Below are 20,249 nucleotides of genomic sequence, written 5' to 3'. Positions count from 1 at the left end.
TGAACTTAATCTTATGAATTTTACAATTTTGGCAAGGAAAATTACTCTAATTAATGAAAAAGCACAATGTCAATGAGAATAGTTATTTATTGCCAGACTTCACTTACACTGCAGAGATACATTAGATGTTTTAACTTATTGTTAAATGGAGACTACAACATCACAAAGTAAAAGCTATTTATTGTTAAGATTTACATGTTGGACAATTTGTGTGTAATGTATTTAGAACTGAGAATTGAAATAGAATTTTCTAGATATTCAATTGTCTATTCTCTTCTTTTGATCTACAGGTAGATGGCCTTCTTGATTTTGGCATTTTCCTCATGATATGAGTTTAATTGGAATTACAAATTAAAGTATATTTACATACTTTTTAAACTCCGTTGAATGGAATTTCCAGACCTTGTAGACCAGCCCAGTGAAACTTAGACATTACTTGATACTATTTTACATCTCTGTTGAATTAACATATCAAAACTTAGAGTCAAACTACACCATCCAACATAGTGTTTGTTTGGCTTTAGCTTAGCAACAAAACAAATAGGTCTCCATTAAAGATCTGTTTAAAATGTCCTACTTTACTCTAAAGATTAACTCAAATATGTTTAATCCTTTTTAATTAGTTCACTCCTTTCGCTTCCATTAGCAGTAGGCACAGGCTGCCCAGGATTTAAATTGCTACTGCACAGATAGTCCCTGAGTCTTGTGGGATAATCTGTCATGACACCAGCAACCTTGAGCTTGTTAAAAGCAAAATCAAACTCACTGTCTTCATTAAGCACCCACAAGTAGGTCTGTTGAACAAAATATAATTGATGATTTAATAACATAAAAGTGTTCAATGGTGTTGTGAATATTTGTTGAAATTTACACTCTGAGGCCTGTTTTGGGTGACAAATTTGGTGAAAGAAGGAAAATTTGTAGGCTCAAAAAGTACCACCAGAGAATTTTTGATTTCACATGAAGTTTGAAGTGAAATAAGGATCTCCATATTTACCACCAATACATTGTGTTTTTAAAGACAAAAAAACAAACAAGCAAACAAACCCATATTATTATATGTATATATTCAACTTAACTTCTGTTTCCAGTTTACTTCTTATAGTTGTAATGTACAGTCTTCATTGTCAGAAATCTCTGAGAGTTATCTTTCAAATGTTATTAGGTTGGCAAACCTTGAGACCTGAGGTACATGGTTGGCCAGATTTCCCTTCCCACTTTTCTTAACAGTATATATATGTTATTAGATGAAATGCATTGTTAGTAGCTTCTATTTTACCCATTACATTTGGATTATGTGTTGTTACAAACCTGAATTCCTCTCTTTTCCAAATGGTTGAAAAGGATTGGGCTGATTAAAAACCTAAAAACAAAAAAAAAGTAAATGTCAATTCAAGGTACACTTAGCCAAATCAAATTCGTCTATGTACCCAAAGTTATTTAACATCCTGATATGTTCCCCTGTACTCACCAGTCAACTATATGACACAAGATCTTCATAGTACGAGGCACTTCAAAACGTCTGTGGTATAACAAAAGAATGAGTGAAATCGAAAACTGTCAATAATAAAAACAACTAGTGTATCAGTATTCCCATGCCAGAAATTATGAACCAAAAGGTACATGTTAATAGGTCTCCTGAAAATTCTTACCAGAAATATAGAAAGTTTGATTGCTCTTAACACCACCTTTGCTCTATGTACTTGCCGTTAACCCTTTAGCCCCTAAGAGTGATTAGCATCTAATTTCTCCCTACAATATCATCCCTGAATCAAACATGAAAGTGATGAGAATAAAGGAGATGATCACAAACTAAAGCAGCGCATGATTGTGAAACAAATTCTCCTTGTCAACCTCTTTGGAAATGTATGAAGAACAGCAGAGAGAATATGCATACTGATGTTAGGCTGTAAAGGTTAATATCAACACTTACACGTACTTACCTGATCATTGTGACAGGCAACATGATCTCTAAGAAGGATTCCTTGATAGGAATAAATGGCAGTAAACCAGAATAAAACAAGAAGACCAGTATGGCACAACGCTTCATTGAAAACATGATTGGAATTTCTGGATCCTGATTGGAATTGAACAAAAGCATAGTTCCTAATTCAATAGAACAACTTGGGCATTAAATCTAATGTTTAGAGTTAACTACTTAACTTGATATCAAAAATTAAAAAGTTAGTGCTGCTGTCAGTCATAGCTATAAAAAATATTTCATGGAATTTTGACAAAGTTGACAGTTCAAATCCCACCATTGATGCTTACAAACCTTTTTGTAACATTTTTCAGTAACATCTGCAGAAAAGTTTCCCCAAACTGTTAAATCCTTTCTGTTATGCTTGGAGATCAGTTCATGAGTCTAAGAAGAGAGAACATGGCAAAGTAATCAACAAGTGAACTCAACTCAAATGATGCAGTTTTAGACTTGAGCCATTCAGTTTAGTATATCGCTCAGCCACAATTCAACAGCAAAACAATTACTCCAATCTGCATTTTACAAATTGCTGTTGACATTTTTATCCCCTTTACTCCTAAAATGAAGGTTAATTCTCCCCTCTTGCTGCTACACATGTCTTTATGAATAAATAACAAGAATTTGACATTAGATCAAGAAAGCAACTTCCATTTAGTAAGTTTGAATATTCTCATTACCTGTTTGCTGGATAATGTATGGATATTATAGGGAGAAGTTTCATGTTAATCACTTCTGGGAATTAAAGGACTATATTGAATGTGAAAATTTAAAATATTTGTAATGATTTGCTGCAAAAATTGTAAAGTTCAGAATGCACCAATACATTGCAAATGCAATGTTTGGGTACCAATAACTTTGGGAACCCTGTAGCACCTTGCTGTATGTCAAATTTTGAGGAATCACTTAGATATATAGACACATAGGTATCTAACCTAGCCGGGAAAAAAAATGCAACAATGATTCCCTACCCTACACTCACCTTGTCTATTAGTAGATCAGAGTTGGTTTTGATATCCACATTTATTGGAATATTAGGAAATGCCTCAAAAACAGTGTCCAGCAGTGGAATGTGACAGTCATTGTTTTTCATATCACATGACACCCCTGATGAAAAAACATACATTTTAGAACTCTGTTGCAGCAATTCCAGACAGCATTTGAATGTATTTCTTTGAGTGTGGCAAACCTAATTTATATAATCGCAATGGCTAGTCAGAACAACAGAATAGATGAAAAGGAGTTGGTGAGAATTACGAGTACTGGCAAAACAAGAAAACTGCTTAAAGTACATGTACATTTGAGAAGCTGATTGATATCAATACCAATCTAAACTTGATTATTTATGTCAATTTTTTATCCGATATGTTGAGATAGTAAAATGCATGAGCCTTCTAGACCAGTCAAAGAGCAGATTACTGGCATTACTTCATAGAAATTTTCTCTGGCAGTTGGTACTTTTGTAAGACATTGGGTAGCCTGCTTCAGGCATTTAGTAAGTAAAAAAAAGCTAAACTAACATCATGAGAATTGTACGGTAGACAGTAACTGTAAATAGAATTACTATTGAGATCTTGGGTAAAAAAGTAAAAAAGTAACGTATCCATTGTATTAGGAGTCACCTGGTTGAAATTGTACAGCAAGTGTTCTGCTAAGGTGAGGTAAATCCTAAATCAAAGGATAGAAAGGAGCAAAATCTGTCATTTCATAGATAAAGAGTTTCAATTTTATGGCTAATATTCATCTACCTCAAGAGACAGAGATTGTGAGGTTGGCTAGATGAATTTATCACTAATTGACCATTTCTCTGAACTTTTATCAAAGGATGGTCATTGAAAAACCTCTTGATAATTACTCAGACTCTTGCTTTTTTTAACTTAGGAAATTGTTTTAGAATTCCTAATGATAAATTGTCCCTTGATCATGAGGTCAGATCATCCAGGTGGGAGTAGTCTAGGAAAGGAGTGTGTGGATGTCTGATACATCAACAACCTGAATGAAAGTCAATGTTAACCCATTTCCCCCAAACAGGGACTAGTATCTAAATTCTACTTACATTATCACCCCTGAATCACACAGTAATGTCAAGTGAATAAAGGAAATGAACTAAGGAAGTTCTTGATTTGTTGTACAAATTCTCCTTTTCAACATCTTAGGAAATGTGTAAAAACAGTGTGGAGAATATGCATGCTGATGTTAGGGTGTAAAGGGGTAAAGAGTCACTGTTAAAACCAGGAATCACTTGACTGTGACAATTAATGACTTTTACTTTGGTCATTAAAATTTCTGAATCAGTCATTACTACTGACAACAGTCCTTTTCAGGACTACTCTCATTAACAATTATACTACATGAGCAATTTATTGTTCTCCTCTGATCAAACCATTCACTGTGATGCATCATTCTCTCACAAATGATTAAAAGTCAGACAAAAGCAGTATCGTATAATTTGTGGGATAAGATCAGATATGAGTATTACAGATTAAATAAATAATATTGTTACCTTGAAATTCAAGTCACAAATCTTCAAGTCTGTGTTTGTTACACGGGAAAGTTCATCATCATGACATACAACAACCTAGTCGGAATTAAAGGATGCCAAGATCTAATTCAGATTGGTTTCTACATTTTCCTTTGAGTGGAAAGTACAAAATTTTCCTAAAGAAAGTTGATCTCATTGAATCACTCTCTGTTTACTTTAAACTCTGCTTTATGTTAAAATAATCAAGTTACACACTAAACAATTGGAAATTGACAATTGATACATCTATTGTCAATGATAATTATTGTAGCTACTTCTTTGTTGTTAATTACTATAAAGCAAACTGCTTTCCTTCAAAAACTCTGTCTTATCTCCAATTTTACCTGTTCATCTGCTGTAAGGCGAACATCTAATTCAAGCATTTCTGTTCCCATTTTTAAGGCACTTAGGGAGAAATAAAAGCAAAATGTATTAAAGGTTTATTTTTGGGCAAGTTTCATTACAAATTGCCACCTTAAGTTACAAACAAAAGGCCAAAATGGACGAGCTGTTTGGTAACCAAATTAAGCAAATTGATATTTTGTACAAAATCTGTAGACGTATGTATATACAAAATTTTACTTACTGATGATAGGCTGTCATCGTATTCTCTAAATTTTCTGCAGCCCCTGAAATAAACCACCCAAGAAAAAAAGTTTGTTAATTAGTAACTTTCCTTGAATTCCACCTAAAGGAAAGGATTGCAAGTGAAAGTGCAAGGCCTTTTATTTGGTAGGGAAGGGTAAGTAAACAGTTGTGCAACCAAACTTCATGTCATGTTTTGTTTGCTTTTACTAGCATGTCATGATCGCAGAGAGCTGCTCAATAACCCTTCCCCCCCCTCCCCCACCAACCCGCCCCACCTCAACTTGACAACAATATTAAGATATCGGAATATTTGGAATAGGCTACAAAATGATCAGAACTCGGGATCAGGAATGGTTTACTACATGTACCTTATTCAGAGACTAAAAGAAAGACTTGTAACTTGGCGACATGTAGAACGTAAAACTTATAGAAAAGTTGACCATCTTCTTTTCGGTAAACTGATAATATAATGACACATAGGGAGAGATTTGTAACATGTTCATTAATTAAGTCCGTCGAAGTTAAAGTCGAGATTCCAAAATGATCAGCATAATTGCCGACCGATCTAAGGTCGCATTAATCACTAAATTCACCTCCTCTATGACTAATGTGGCGACAACGGAACTTCGTTTGTTTCCTCCTATGAACGAGCCAAGGAAAGTTTAAAAGGACTACAGAAGTTACAATGTAGGTTCCAATTATTGGCAAAGCTATTGCCCAGCCTAACATCTTGGGATCAACAAATGTCAAAGCTCCAAATCCCTGTTTTCAGGCCACCGACTTTCCGTCCTCTTTGGAAATTTTAATGAAAGAGATCGCTACGTGACCGCGCTCTTGCTGTGTCAGCATGACCAAACAGTAATCTAGTAACCAGCTGCAATCATGCTGGTCATTGTTTATGTTTATCGCCGCAGCTGGGGCGGAAGGGGGTGGAGGATTTTGGATTTGTCACGGTAAATTTTGACTGATTACCACTCATCAGCAGTTAATTAGCAGTCAGGTTTCTTTAGTCTCCGCTTTATACTAACCTGACGATGACTGATTTCCCCTTCCGTTTCCCCTGAAAACAATGCGATCCCTAAAAATCTTCCACCACCCCTCCCCCACGATAAATAATGACGGGGCACACTCACAGATATAACAACCAAGCTTTTTTCTCACTTTTTCCTGTCTATTTTTCTTGACTATGATTAGTTTACTTCCTCCACCACTCAACCTGCTCCTCTCAAAATCATCTCTGAGAAGAGCTTTCTCGCACAAGTCACCGGAAGAAGATCTATTTTTAGAATTAGCTTGTTTTTTGGTAATTTTATCTTCTAGAAGTAACAGGGCCCATCAAAGATTGATCAAAATCTATTTTTTTAGACCAGGAATAACTAGGGCAGGATGTTTTGACACGAAACCCACACATAAGTAGGCATGACCGATCACCTGTAATTTGTCGTGTTTCACTGCGGCTGCATTATTTAATGCAATTAGTTCGCTTATAATCTTTATCCCTGCAGAAAGATTATAAAATAAAGCACAGTTTAGCAGTCTTTTATGGTCTAACTCAATGTAATTAGGTCAGAGATTTGCCATCTCTTTAGCTCTGTTGCCGCATTCAACTTTGTACGCCCCCGAGGGAAAAAATGATTGTTGAGCAAAAAACTTTGTCAAACCTCGGTTCCACGCAACTCCAGTTGTAATATTATGAAAACGAACAAATCATAGTACAGCGAGGTTACCTTTTCCTGTCTGAAAGGAAGATAGTTTAGTTAAAGCTTTCGGAGAAGTTTCAGTCACATGCCAACATAACCCGCTGATCAACCGCGTTGTCCTCCATCGAGTCGGGTTAATGGAAAAAGTGGAATCATTTGACCTTTGGTATTCGTGATTCCTGCGTTTTTCCTAGCCCAATGATTCATTATTTATTGACCATTTTTTCCGATATTCATAATTTACTTTCAACTAAACTTCGCAATTCACTTCAAGATTCCTTCTTCGTTAACCGCTCTGATTCCTGATTCATAATCTCCCGGTTCAAACTCCAATTCCTCAGACGACAGCAAAGACTGCTGCGCTTTCGATACAGATCTCCACGTGATCTCCATGTGAACTGTACATAATACATGTTCCTATCGATATGAACCTGCACCTTTCCTTAATAAATCATCCTGACACAGTTTTTAGCTTTCATTGTAATCCATTTTATTCAAGTACATATAAACTTTGCAATTAATGGTCCCACTCAATCATTGCGGGTTTCTTTTTTGCAGATTTCTCTCGTAGTCTTTCGAGACGTTCATCTGTAGACGCTGTCAGATGATAGACCATCTGCCAGCGTATAGCGGCTTACTGTCAGACTTTGTCTACTGACGGCCGGATGAAACGCTTTCATGATGATGCAAACTGCCTAAGGGCGCGGTGTGGAACAGACTATAATCAAGCCGGCGCGAAAAATTGGCTTGTCAAGATTTGAAAACCCTTAACCCTTATTATATATTTGAGTGTTAAATAACTTTCAAAGGGTAACAGAAATCGTTGATGCTATGAATAGAAGCGATCGTTACAACTAGCAGGAAAAGAATTTAGGAGAACTATTTCAAAACATGTCATTTAACAAATTATTTTTAAAATATTTTCAAGAGGAAAAAACGTCATGAGTAATGCTAAAAACATTTTGAGGAGTGATTGAGAGAGAGTGATACTCAAACACCCCCCCCCCCCCTTCCCCCCCGTTATCGGTTGCGGTTGCAGTGTCTGTAAGTTTCAACAACTTGACCGGAAGTCATGATAAAAGTCGAGTGGGAAAGTTGTTTGTGAGTCGAGTGGTATAAGTCTGGTGTTGTGCAATATCATTGGTCAGTTTTTCCAAAATGTTTTTGGCTGTAAGATTTGGAAAACCATAGGTTAAGTTTTTGAGTGAACTTTTCATGGCAAACATCTCTTGTGTGTCATACGAATGGGTAATCTCCTTGAAAATTTCTAGTTTCATGATTCGAAAAACCACAGTTTAAGTTTTTGAGTGAACTTTTCATGGCAAACATCTCTTGTGTGTCATACGAATGGGTAATCCCCTTGAAAATTTCCAGTTCCATGCCTCTTTTTCGCTCATGATCCTGTTAATTTTTTTTCAGCTCTCAGACACATTTTTTGTCTTTATCAAAATATAGGTGATACTTAAACCCAAGTGAAGAGCAAAAACTTTGCTTTTAGCCATGTTTTTCTATTGGTTTGCGTCTCGGAAAATATGAGGCGGGTATTCTTGTGCTCTCTTGGAAACACGTTTGTTTATTCAGTTGGAGGGGAACATCAACTTTAGATGAGGTTGTTTGGTACGATTTGTAACTGGCCCCCTTTCTCAGTGTAGAAGTCTTGCAGTTGAAAATTGCATCAACAATTGTGTATTTTTTAAACGTATTTGGAGAGTTTGCCCAAAGAACACGTATGTTTATCTAGAGAGTTCACACAACATCCAGGTGGCCTCAGCCAACCTATGGTCTTTCAGACCAAAAAAAAAACTTCTAACAATGACAATCTTTATTGACAATGTCAATGAGGAAATTGGTTTGGGCCAATTGTATCTCAAAAATGTACTGATTCTTTGTAAGATTAAACATTAAGAAATTGTATACTTTTCGTAGGAAGAGTGGTAATTCTATTAAGGGATTTTATCCGAAGCGCCTGTGTTTGTTCAAGTCCACTTAACATGGAATTCAAGGCAGTTTTCATCAGATATTGTTTCTGAGGACGAGGCAAACTGTTCAGTTTTCATGCAGTGTGCCGTTTATCAGCAGTTGAGAGCTGCTAAAGGATATTCCAAGGTGACAGTTGCAACACTAAAACACCAGTGTCCTTTGTGGTGGAAGAAAAAGGATCCATGTCCAGGATTGAACGAAAGCGTTGTCGGGTGCGTATACGTACTTCGTTTAAATTCATATCCGAATAATGGAGTCTTCATATAATAAATAATTAACATTATTAAGTGTTTTTCGGTGAAATCTATAACTTGGGACACCTAATAAGGCCTTATACGGATAATGATTCGCAATAACGATTTATTCTAAACAGACACATTTTCATCGAGAGGTGAATTCACCGTCAGCTGAAGAAAATGTTGTATTAGCAGCTCAGTCGGGTCCAAATTTCACTCAGGAAGTAAACTACTTGCTCCAAGCATATTTGTAATCTGGCACAATGGAAGCTAAGTTAAAGAAGGTAAAAAGAGAGCTTTTGTTAAGACCCCTCTGAGAAAATCTCGTTTTATGATTACAACTTAAACTTCCAGATGGACTTTATCAGATTTGTTCATTCCCGAAAACAGCAGTAGCCTTCTCCAGTTACAGTTACCTTTCCATCACCCCGAAGTTGTTTCTTCATGCATATATATGAAAAGAAAAAAAAATTCACACTTTTTGCCCCCCTTTCCCCTCCTCTATAAAACGTAAATGATTCATTCCGATCAGCAACATTCTAAGTTTGCTGTTTAGAAAAAGATTCCAAAATTACCCCTCTCTCTTCCTCCCCCTCCCCGGCCCTCTTTTTTGCTTCCCCTCATCAAAACCTCGAGAGAGCATGGTACCGTGACTTCTCAGCTTCATGCATTTCCATAATACACTCGGAATAATGCAGTGGTCCGTCAAATTAATGATATAGATGGTACTTGACAGATTTTATCAGCCATTCATTAAATATAATGGTATTTAATTTAACTCATTTCACAATCCCTTCCCTTTTTGATCGTAGGAATGTTACCGCTATTTTTCGAAAGTTTTTTTTTTTTAGCTCTTTTAGGATAATTTGTTTTGCAGTCAGTCGGTGGAGTCAATTATTTTCAACTTTATGTGAGACAGGAAACATTTTAGGAACGCTTCAGGGTCCTTCAAGAACGTTTTTGTATTTCTCCAATCAACCTTTGTTCAAAACAGCCGGCTGGGCCGATATTTCTAAATAATTTATAAACAAGATGAACCGATTTTTTTTTATAAAATGAGGCTTTTTCACCACTAACGAAGACACTACCTCATGAAAGATCTGTTAAGTTTCTTTTTCTCACTTAATTATCTGCTAATTATAGGAATTACTGTTAGTTTATTATTTTCTCGTTCTTCTGATAGTCAAATTGATAGTGGTTACCATGCACGAATGCCACTGAAACAATATATATTTGTTTTTGTAGCTAATCTTGTTTCTAATTGTTTTTCATAGCACGTTGACAAAATTACGAAGACTGCGTAACCATTTCAAGTGTTTATCGAGTATGGCGATTTATTTAAGTTCCTATGAAATTGACAGACTGTTAATTTCTTGTCGAAGAAATTGTTAGTGATCAATTTTATCAATCTATCATCACTCAAGTTTTGAGCGTGCCATTCAGGTTAACTGAACCCTAACCCATTTGCTAACAGCAAAATCATTAGCGCGATCCGTCTTTGTTGTTGCTTTTCTTTTTAAAGTAGCTCAGCTTCTGACAATTATCGTTTTCACGCAATTAGCGCCGCTTATTCCGTGCTACACAATCAACGAACGTTTTCCTGGCAGATAATCGGGTTTGTTTTTGCGCGGAAATATATTTCTTGACAAAATACGTACAAAGAGGAAAAAAATCCCGCAAAAAGCTACAGTAACCTATCAATTTTAATTCTTTAGGCCAAATAATTACGCTATTAATTAAAATGCCCCGAACGCATTCCTGACAATTATATGCAAATTTGGGTTCGCGAGTGAAGTTAGTCAGCACGTTTTTTTCAGAACCCTTCATATGAGAATTTCCCTCTAGAAATGACTAACTTAATTATTTTCACTATTCTGCGTGTTATTTATTTCCGATCTCGAAAAAAAGGGAGGGATTTTCGAATTTATATAATTGTTGATACTCTTTGCTAAGTAACCTGTTCGATTTGTAACGATTAAATAGTGACCTGGCTGACAGTTACACGTTCTGACGTCATTGGAGGCTGGGTCGAGTTCTTCACCCAAATCGTCTCGAAAATGGATGTCTTAAAACGATTGTCCCGCGATGTAACATAATGAATCACAGATCTTGTATTGTATATTTGGTTAAAGCGAATGTTATACACGACAGGAAATACCTTAAACTTTTGGTTCTGCTCCCCTGTGAGCTAAATGGGTGAAGCCTCAACGGACGACAAATTGCAGGTTTGACAGTGAACTAATTCTGTGCATATTTGTAGGCCGCCGGAGTAGTTGAGTATATCGGATTATTTCGGTAAACTCGTGGCGTGTTTTGTGAAGGTCCCCTCTCTAAACGAGTGGGAAACTGCTAGGTTTTAAACCGCGAACACTGAGGTAATTTCGGCCTACAATTCACCTCCAGTGATACGCATCTTATCGTGGAAGTCCACCGCTCTGAAATTACATACGTAGATGTAGACAGGTCAGGAAGCGACAGTTTATAACTCACTGTACCAGCTGAGTGGTGTAATATTGGTAGGTATTTTGTACGTAGCTAAACTGAACTGCAGAGCATTTTTTCCTAAATGTACCGCTTAAGTTTTAGGGTAAATCCTTGATGGACTTCTTGAGTGTTTCTGGAAGTATACGGTCTTGAAATTTCACTTTGTTTATGTTTTCACTTTTCAGACGCAACCCGCAACAACAGAAGCCCGCTCGGTGTTTTTGGAGAAGGCAAAGCTAGCTGGGGAAGCTTGCTCGCGAGGAGAGTTTATACTCGCTGTTGAACTATATACAGATGCAATAAATCTCGATCCTCAGAACCACGTTCTGTATGGAAACAGATCTGCAGCTTTCATTCGAACACGGCAGTTCGAACGCGCGCTGGAAGACGGCAGATATGCTGTGCAACTCCAACCTAGCTGGTCAAAGGTAGGAAATTAGAGAGGAAATAAATTTGGCGATAGGCATCGGCAGTATCCTGAAACTATGATAATGTCAAGCCACAAGGAAAACAGTTAGTTTTCTTGAGCTAGGCGTAAATGCTGTCAAGGCCGATCGCATAGTTCAAATGTTTGATATCTTTGCCCATAAGAACTAATTGTAATGTTTTCAATAGCCGCAAGCGAACAATGAAGATTGCAATAATTTATGGCTTTCACGTGAACAACATAGCCAAATACACTCTAAAAGAGAATTTGTTTCACAGATGTTTTCAAGTTTGCTTATTTTCACCTCAAACTAATTGAGTACGTGTTTGTCCTTTTCTGTTCTAAGTTTCCTCGCAACGAAAATTACTTCTATTGACCTTACGTAGTGTTGAGAGTTTTACGTATTTTATCATATTTGGTACTATTTAGTAATAGCGTGCCTACTCCTGTTATATCATCTGATTTTTCAAGTGTCAAAAACAATTTTCTTTCAGCGATCTTTGTACTATAATTTTAGAAAGATGTAAACAGAAACTGCAACACGCGATGAAAACAATGTTTAAAGTTTGCTTTCTTAGTCGACCAACTAATCGGCGCTCTAGAAACCAAATACGTTCATTTGCTCAACAAAGATCGCGCAAATTTTTTTAGCCTTCACAGTTAATAAGATTACGGGATCGTTCGTGATTTACAGAGAAAAAGAATACAATCTCGTTTAATAAATATGTCGTTCGGTAAACATTCATTTCCGCCGAGGCATTTTCAAGACGGTAAATGTTTATGCTTAAAATACTTGTCCATTAACTGGGCCCCATGTGGTAAATTCTCTGTTGTGTGAACGAAATACCTCTTCTGTGCGGATCTATCTTTACTCTTGAATTGAAAGCGCTAAATCGAGTTTCCTGATTGACAAAAGGTTGGATAAATTTAGATAACCTAGATGTCTCGTAACTTTCTCCGCGTAAATATTTGATGAGTAATGTGTTGTCATACTAGAGAAAATGATTCAGCCATGGTGCTGTTTACAACATGTTAAATAGAATTGTGTCCGTGAATGTTTCATACTAACAGAGCTTAAGACTGGAAGAAGTGATGATTAATTATTTCGCAGTAATCCTCGGGAAAGATCGCGATTATTGATTAAAATAAACAAGTGTTGTGAATTTCAATTTTGTAAAGATAATGGAATTACAAGTGGTTTCCTTAACTTGTATTCAGGCGCAATTTCTTAATTCAAAAGCTCTCAAAATATTTTTCTGCGCATTAAAAAAAAAAAGGAAAATAATTAATGAAATTTGGTACAGAACATAATTAATTGATATTGCCTTGACATTTGAAACGACACAATTTTCAGGGGAGAAAATTCAAATTTTGTTAAGTTTTTTTTTTTCTAGAATACTTTTGTCTCTAAGATCAATTATATTTAAATTAATCAATCCACTGTAGGAGATCTGTTGCATAAAAGAGGTTTACAAGAATAATAAATACTTAAAGAAACAAAATCCAGGAACCCATCTGTTGGAATCCTTTATTACTTTAAATCATGCAGTTGTTAAGACTATTGAATCAGTTGGAAGTCATTTAATTCCAGGCATAAGTGCACATATTTGGATCAATTTCAGAGCTATTCTGACTATCTGAGCTTCACAGGTCTTTTCTTGCATGTAGGTCTGAGTCTTTAGTCAAGCATAAGAGGGTCGTGCTGTTTTGAACTTCATTGTGTTTTCAACGTGTATCAAGTTTGATACTTGCACAATACCTCTCTTATCCAATTTCATGAAGTCAACACCACAGCTATTTTAGGCATTTTGAATTTATCCATTTATGTTGGTCTTGTGTCAAGTATAAAGGTCAAATGCACCCAAGAGCACTTCAAATTGATTTTGAAAAAAGCCTCTCTGACTTGTCACAGAAAAAAGGCATGTTTCTAAGGCCATTTGTACCTGTCATTTTATCTCGATTTACAACAACAACAACTGAGACAAATCAAGTGCATTCATAGTCATCTTTTATGAAACAGTCCATGGTAAATTTTCTTTGTGGTGAGGTAAACATGCTTTTATTATTGTGACGAAGATCCATTGATATAGTGTTTAGATTTTTCTAGAGTTGTCATCTAGAATAACTTTGATTGCACTTGTATTTTGCTAAAAAAATGGTAACAAGTAATATCAAATAAATTTAATCTCCCCTTTTGGAATTTAGAGCAGAAGTCAATTGTTTTGTACACTTTGTAGCTGTTGACTGTTGCTGAAAAGGGTGTCTGTGATGTGAATTAGAGCAGCAAGATGTGTCTGATACATTTTTTTTTAAATGCACCCAAAGGCAATGATTTCCCATGCCGAGTATTCTGTATTGTTGTTCTGTTTTGACTGAGGTAAAGTGGAAATAAATTAGAAATGTCTGTCCAAATCAATCGGTAGAGAATATGTTACACAACAGATTACAAACTTGTTTCTGGCATTCTTACCTCCCTGTAAAGCGTTGTTAATTGTCTTCAGTGACTTTTGACTCCTTTAGTGAATAAGTATTGTTTTGTTAACAAACTGAGGCTGATAATTGGTGAATACTTGAATCCTTGTGGAAACATGAAATCAATACATTTTAGTAATGGCTCTTAGTTAAAAGCCACTGTACAAAGCTGTTATTAATTTCGTTTTTTTATTGTTCCGTAATGATGGAAGACCAATATCTTTTGTGAGAGAAATGAATCATCAAGAGTCTTTCCCTTCAAGGTCATAGGTGTTTATCAAGTGACACAACTTAAGTTCTGCAGTCAATTAATTACAGCTCAGTCTTTTGTGTTGTTCATTGGAGACGATTTGTCTGAACGTAACTCTAGAATCATTGATCATTGACACCAACATCTGGTTAAGATAGGTAACTGCTCAGCAAAGATACCTTGATAAGTGATGGCTTTAACAGTTGCAAAGATATCTTGATGTAAGAAATCTACTTATACAGCATTCTTTATGGTGTCACCAGAAGTTTTTAGAGTCCAAAATATTGTTTCAAAACGTTTAGTATTCCTATTGGGGTTTTTGTTAAATTTGTTTCTGCCCAGGCTCAAGATCTTTGTACTCTAGGAATATCTAAGAAAATGATTTTGAACATCTAAACGCTTGCAATGGAATCTAAAGTGCAGGCAGAGAGTTCAAAAGCCACATGACTAGATCCTCACTATTGATTTAAAATTCATAGTTTTTATATTTTTATATTCTTTATAATTCATGCTTTACAAAAGGAATTAAGTTTGTTACATTTTATCACGCAGAGTCAGTTTTATTTAATATGTGATTTACTGTTTCGTGAGAAAGACTGTTGTTGTTCTGAGAAAAATCCAAACCTCTTCTATAGAATTTTTTTTTTTTTCAGGCCCTTAGTTTCCTGAATTTAGGTTTGGCGTGTGCCCAGCAAAGTTATACAATGTCAAAACTTGTCATGGACAGCTTTCATTTGTGTTTCAATACCTCCTTAGTAAAGATTGTTATCAGCCAATTATTGCCACCTTAAAAATTTAATTACCTTTAGTTTGAAGTATATTTTGTGAAAACAGGAAAGTGATATGCTTCATCCATCTTCACCAGTAGCTGTATTTGACCCCACTGATAATTGAGTTTTACCTTAACACAAGTTTTTAGCTGTTTCCAGCCCATCTCATTATGCAGTGTCAAAGGTGTTATTTTGTAGTTTCAAAAAATTATTGTGACAAAATTTTGCTTTCCTCCTTAAACCTCTTGATAGCATGCTGTTGTTTCCAGAATAATTTAATGTGATGGGGGAGATCTTGATGTATAGAATTAATAACTGCTTCATATATGGTATGTAGTAGTGATTTTATGTCGTAATTTCCCAACCATTTGCTAGAAACAAAGTTTTCACTGATTATTATTATTAATGTTTTTGTGAGCATAAATGAGTGTTGTATTTTGGAAATGATACTCAAAGTGTATCACTGTGAGAATGCTTCTTGTAGGCGTGAATTGTTTAGTAATGTGACTTGATCATAAGTAAGCCTGGGGAGTAGTTATGACAAAGCATTGTGAATCCCAGAAAAAAGTGTAGAATTGTAGAGCAACACCAGACAAATTGCCATATAAGTTGTAAATTTAACCCCTGTTAAAGAACATCTTTACTTGAGGTGTCTGATTTTTTTGGAAAGAAAGGGATTACTAGTAGTTGGAATAGAGAATCCAACAAAAAAGGATGGGTAGGATTTAGAATTGAACAGGGGTTATTGGGATATGGGATATTTTGGCAGGAAATTAAATGGATACTGGACATTTAAAAAAAGATTCTGGAATATCGAGGATTGAAGTTTTCATTTTTTAAGAGAATAAAAGAAGTTTGTTAGTTCGTCATTATAGAAGGTGCAAATAGTGAAAAGAATACTTTCAAATGTGATTTTTTCACATTTTGTCGTCAAGTATTGTCAATATTGACAGTAGGTGTCAATATTGGCTCTCGTCCGAGAACAACTCTCCCCCTCCCCCACAGATTTTTCCATTCTACACCACTTTCCTGGTTACTCATTGCTTCAAAGTCACCTCAGTCCTTTAGCAATTCTTTGTAGAATGTTACATAAAAGCATTGATAAACATGATGTCTTATTTGCACATAATTTCAATTTGAAATACGAAACACCCCAGGAAAAAGTATTTTTTGTTATCAGGTACTTAAACATATCTTGCTTGATGATGTCACCATGGTAACTGGCATTACAGGGATACAAACCACAAGAATTAAAGGGATACAGGATGTTTTGCCCAAAAATTAATGGGATATGGGACATTCAGAGACCCGGTGAATGATGACGGAATACTTATGCTCCTCGATGCACAGGTGGAGGTGATGGCTCGTGTAGCCTATATAATTCAAATCACACGAATTACATTGAAATTCATACACAACGCATTGTTGGTTTACAAGTGAGGGCTTTGTTTCTGTAACTTTTAAATCTTCAGAGATTTTGCTTACTTGTGAAAACTGGTTGTATTACACGATTGATTTTCTTTCCAAGGTCATTTAGTTGCTTGCGAATGGAGTTGGCAGATTTCTGATCTTTGAAAGGCAAGGTTATTAATACAGGGCTGTCAATTGGCTCAATACAGCTTTGGTTCAGATCTTGGGAGGCGTGAAATCTCATAAAAATGGAATCAATAAGTTTTACAGGATATTTTAATTTCAGAAACATTTTCCTTAGATTGTAGCATTCTTTGGAGAAGAGCTCCGGTGAGGATGACAGGCGTTTAGTGCAATCAAGCATAGTTCTTATTAGCGATCGTTTATACCTGTTGTCTACATGGCTCTGATAATGCAGTAAAAGCCCTTTTTTGGTATCTTTTTCAGTAATTTCAGTAATTTACAAACTGCTGGCAACCTTTTCCCTTTCTTCTCTACTAATCCCTTTATAAAATGTCACAGTCTTCTATGACACGAGTTAAGATGATGGTGAAATCATTTGTTGGCTTTAAATGTGCTGTAAAGGTTTTGAATGCAACAAAATTGAAAAAATTGGTACTTGAAGAAAAGCATGCCACCAGAGTGAATAACTCAAGGTACTTTTGCATGTTTCATCAGTCTGTAGTCTTCTTTGCCAGTGGATAGTACTTATTAAATCAAATATTTTTTACCAGACTTTGTATTATAAAGGTGAAAGTCAACTGAAAGAATTCTAAGAGATCTTGAGTTGTTTTTGTCTCACTTGGTGAGTGTGCTGGAGAGATTCCAAAACGTCACAGAAAGATCTAGTCTGATGGTAATCATCCAACACCACAGAATAATAAAATGCTTTCCAGAGGGATAAAATCCTGTGTGAACCAAATCTCTGTATACAAATGTTATCAAATTAAGATACTGAAATATATCATGGACTCTAAGCTTACTGTAAAGGTTTTCAGTGTAAAAATTATTTCTAGGTGTTGTTTACATCAGAAGAGAGACCTAAACTGTGAGATGACACATGATATAATTCTTGAAATGCTGTAATTACCTGTTATTGAATATCACTGCGTACAGTTAATTAACACTGTGTATTTTGCTCTATAATGATAACTAAAAGGCCAAATGACAGTGACAACTATTTGACCTTCTGTGTGAGAAGTTAAACTGTTGATTCAAGAAGCCACTTTTTGTTTATGTTGTTGTCTAACATCCTTCATCTTGCTCTAAGTTTGATTTTTAAGCTGTTTTCCCTTTGATTTAATGCAAATGCTATCTGGGTGAGAATACTTCGACCATCTGTTTTCCAAGGATGTAATTCGCTCACTCTCTCTTTCCTTCAGTTAATAATTGTCAGTCACCTGTTGATTTGTGCATGTTGTAAATTGCAGTATTTACATGATAAAGTTTCTGTAACCATAAGTTAATAATAGAAGTTAGTGTTTTCAATTTTTTTTTTCAAAGGGTTTGGCAAGTTTGAGTGCACTGTCACCTTTCAACTACTGTTTTCATAAAGAACATTTTGCTTACAGTAAAAACATTTTACACGTGCAATGTTTATCAGATCGTCAGCTTCATCTCGGAGGCATAAGTGATAACTTTTGGCCATAAAAAAGAAAGCTCTTTCTTTTCTGTCACTCGATGATTGTGCAGCAATCTAATGGATCCAAGGCATTGATGTGGCTTCTTAAAGTTTAGCCTCAAGTTCAGATAGATTTCTTACCCTTGTAGGGAAGAAGTGTATTTTATCATAGGTGTGGTTTAGAAAGCATAAGTAGCTTTAAGAACGGAGTCAGAAATTGAGATGACCTCCATGAAAGAACTGGATGATTCGGTGGAAGTTCCCGCCAAGGTAAGCATATTATGCGTTCAAATTATCCATATCCAAACAATACATGGCTGTGTGCCTATTTCATTTTCAACATCGAAACCCTGAACTGTATAAGGGATTTATAAGGTCAAACTGTCTTGTTTGTGAGCAATCTAATTCAATTCCTAGCTTAAAATCTGCATTCTAGAAGAAACGGGAAACTGCTAAGCTTCTTGATGACATGAATTCATTTTCATTTTGAAATTGATACAGAGTTTCATTATTAGGATATTAACTTAATTTACTTAGCGAGATGTTGTTTTTGTAGGACTCTTTTATGTACATGTACCTACGTGTTCCAATATGTCAGTTTTAAAAGAGTCTTTGTCGTCTCAGACGCGTTTATGTTAAAAATGGTGCAATTTCCAATTGATACATCTGCTTTCAAAATTAATAATTACTAAACAGCTGTTTTAGTGATTATGTGCGTCTACAATGCAATAGGTATTGCAGATGTGCAATGGTAATCGCAGATGTTGCCTATCTTATAACCTGCAAAATGCAAAACTTATAATTAACTTTTCAAACAACATTTTTCTGATTATCTTCATGTACATATATTTCCTTGTTCCGTCTTCTCAGCTTGAAATCTTTTTTTGAATTCCTGTTTTCTCAGAAATTTAAAGACGGCACCTCTTTTGATAAATTTCCAGGGAACCACGTTCGCATTAAACTTGAAGTTTGCTTGTTTAGGGTCAGACGTAATCTATCATCATGTATAGAATTAGAATGTATTACGAATAAGAGTGTTTTTACAAACGAGATGTTACATACTTTTCATTTCCTTTTGGAGCAATCGATTAAGCTTTTTTTTCTTCCGGCTTGCCAATAAATTCGTTTAATTTCGGTTATTTATTCCTAAAATGTCCATGTCTAAAATGTTCTGAGTTTCTTAGAGCTCGCTAACTTTTTTAACCCCTTAACTCCCAAGATCAGATTGTGAATTCTTCCTTCTAGCTGCTACACATTTCCTCGTTAGCTAGTTACGAGTATCTGGTGTTTGATCAAGATAGCAAGTTCTACCAGATAAGTTTGAGTATTTTCATTACCTGTTTGCCGGTTAATGTTTAGATATGATAGGGGAGAAGTTGCAAGTTAATCACTTTTAGTAGTTAAAGGGTTAAGCCAGCTCCCTGTTGATAAAATGGATGAAATTTCTCAGATAAAAAAAAAACCTTGTTTAATCCTTTTCACATCCAATCCTCAGTTAATATTCATACAACCATAATTTGATTTACTACTGTATTATTTTTTAAAAAAATTTACAATTCCATGCACGTAGTGAACGAGGTGATTTAGAATCGAACAGTTATTTGGTTAACCAGATCACCGGCTTTGTGCAATAGGATCTGTGTCGACTGAAAATAATTTCAATTAGGTTTTGCTGTTTTAAGGTCTAAGTTGTATGAAGAGTAAATAGCTGTAAATTTGAGCAGTATTTTTGCAGGAAAAAAAAAAAAAGATCACGTCTGTCAACGACATAATTTATCTTTAAGGTTCAACTCTTAGATGCAGTGATTGAAG

General features: G+C 35.5%; 2 protein-coding genes across 2 annotated transcripts in view; one reads left to right on the top strand and one right to left on the bottom strand.

The window, feature by feature from the left end:
* Positions 1–69: 69 nt before the first annotated feature.
* Positions 70–5,901, bottom strand: LOC131797332 (lysophospholipase D GDPD1-like). The gene is made up of 11 exons (XM_059114943.2): positions 5,681–5,901; positions 5,086–5,128; positions 4,844–4,904; positions 4,482–4,556; positions 3,601–3,646; positions 2,961–3,085; positions 2,276–2,365; positions 1,944–2,077; positions 1,472–1,522; positions 1,312–1,363; positions 70–794 (listed from the first exon to the last, which is right to left on the bottom strand). Exons 1-11 carry the CDS (start codon positions 5,814–5,816, stop codon positions 606–608), a joined length of 1,002 nt encoding a protein of 333 aa, XP_058970926.2. The 5' UTR covers positions 5,817–5,901; the 3' UTR covers positions 70–605.
* Positions 5,902–11,049: 5,148 nt separating this feature from the next.
* The window catches only part of LOC131797325 (tetratricopeptide repeat protein 28), a 28,739-nt gene continuing 19,539 nt past the window's right edge, over positions 11,050–20,249 (top strand). Inside the window, exons 1-2 of the mRNA XM_059114932.2 lie at positions 11,050–11,228; positions 11,673–11,915. Coding sequence (XP_058970915.2) covers positions 11,196–11,228; positions 11,673–11,915 — 276 coding nt within the window. The 5' untranslated portion in view covers positions 11,050–11,195. The remainder of the gene's footprint in view (positions 11,229–11,672; positions 11,916–20,249) is intronic.

Source organism: Pocillopora verrucosa, chromosome 2, assembly GCF_036669915.1.
Source record: "Pocillopora verrucosa isolate sample1 chromosome 2, ASM3666991v2, whole genome shotgun sequence".
NCBI lineage: Eukaryota > Metazoa > Cnidaria > Anthozoa > Scleractinia > Pocilloporidae > Pocillopora > Pocillopora verrucosa.
This window is presented reverse-complemented; position numbering and strand designations above follow the sequence as displayed.

Excerpts from the sequence above, each read along its gene's own strand:
- LOC131797332 (XM_059114943.2), bottom strand. The coding sequence starts at position 5,816 with ATGTTAGGCTGGGCAATAGCTTTGCCAATAATTGGAACCTACATTGTA. Across the intron at positions 4,905-5,085 it reads ACGATGACAGCCTATCATCA|TGCCTTAAAAATGGGAACAG; the intron begins GTAAGTAAAATT and ends TTTCTCCCTAAG. Across the intron at positions 3,647-4,481 it reads TTTGTGACTTGAATTTCAAG|GATTTACCTCACCTTAGCAG; the intron begins GTAACAATATTA and ends CCTTTGATTTAG.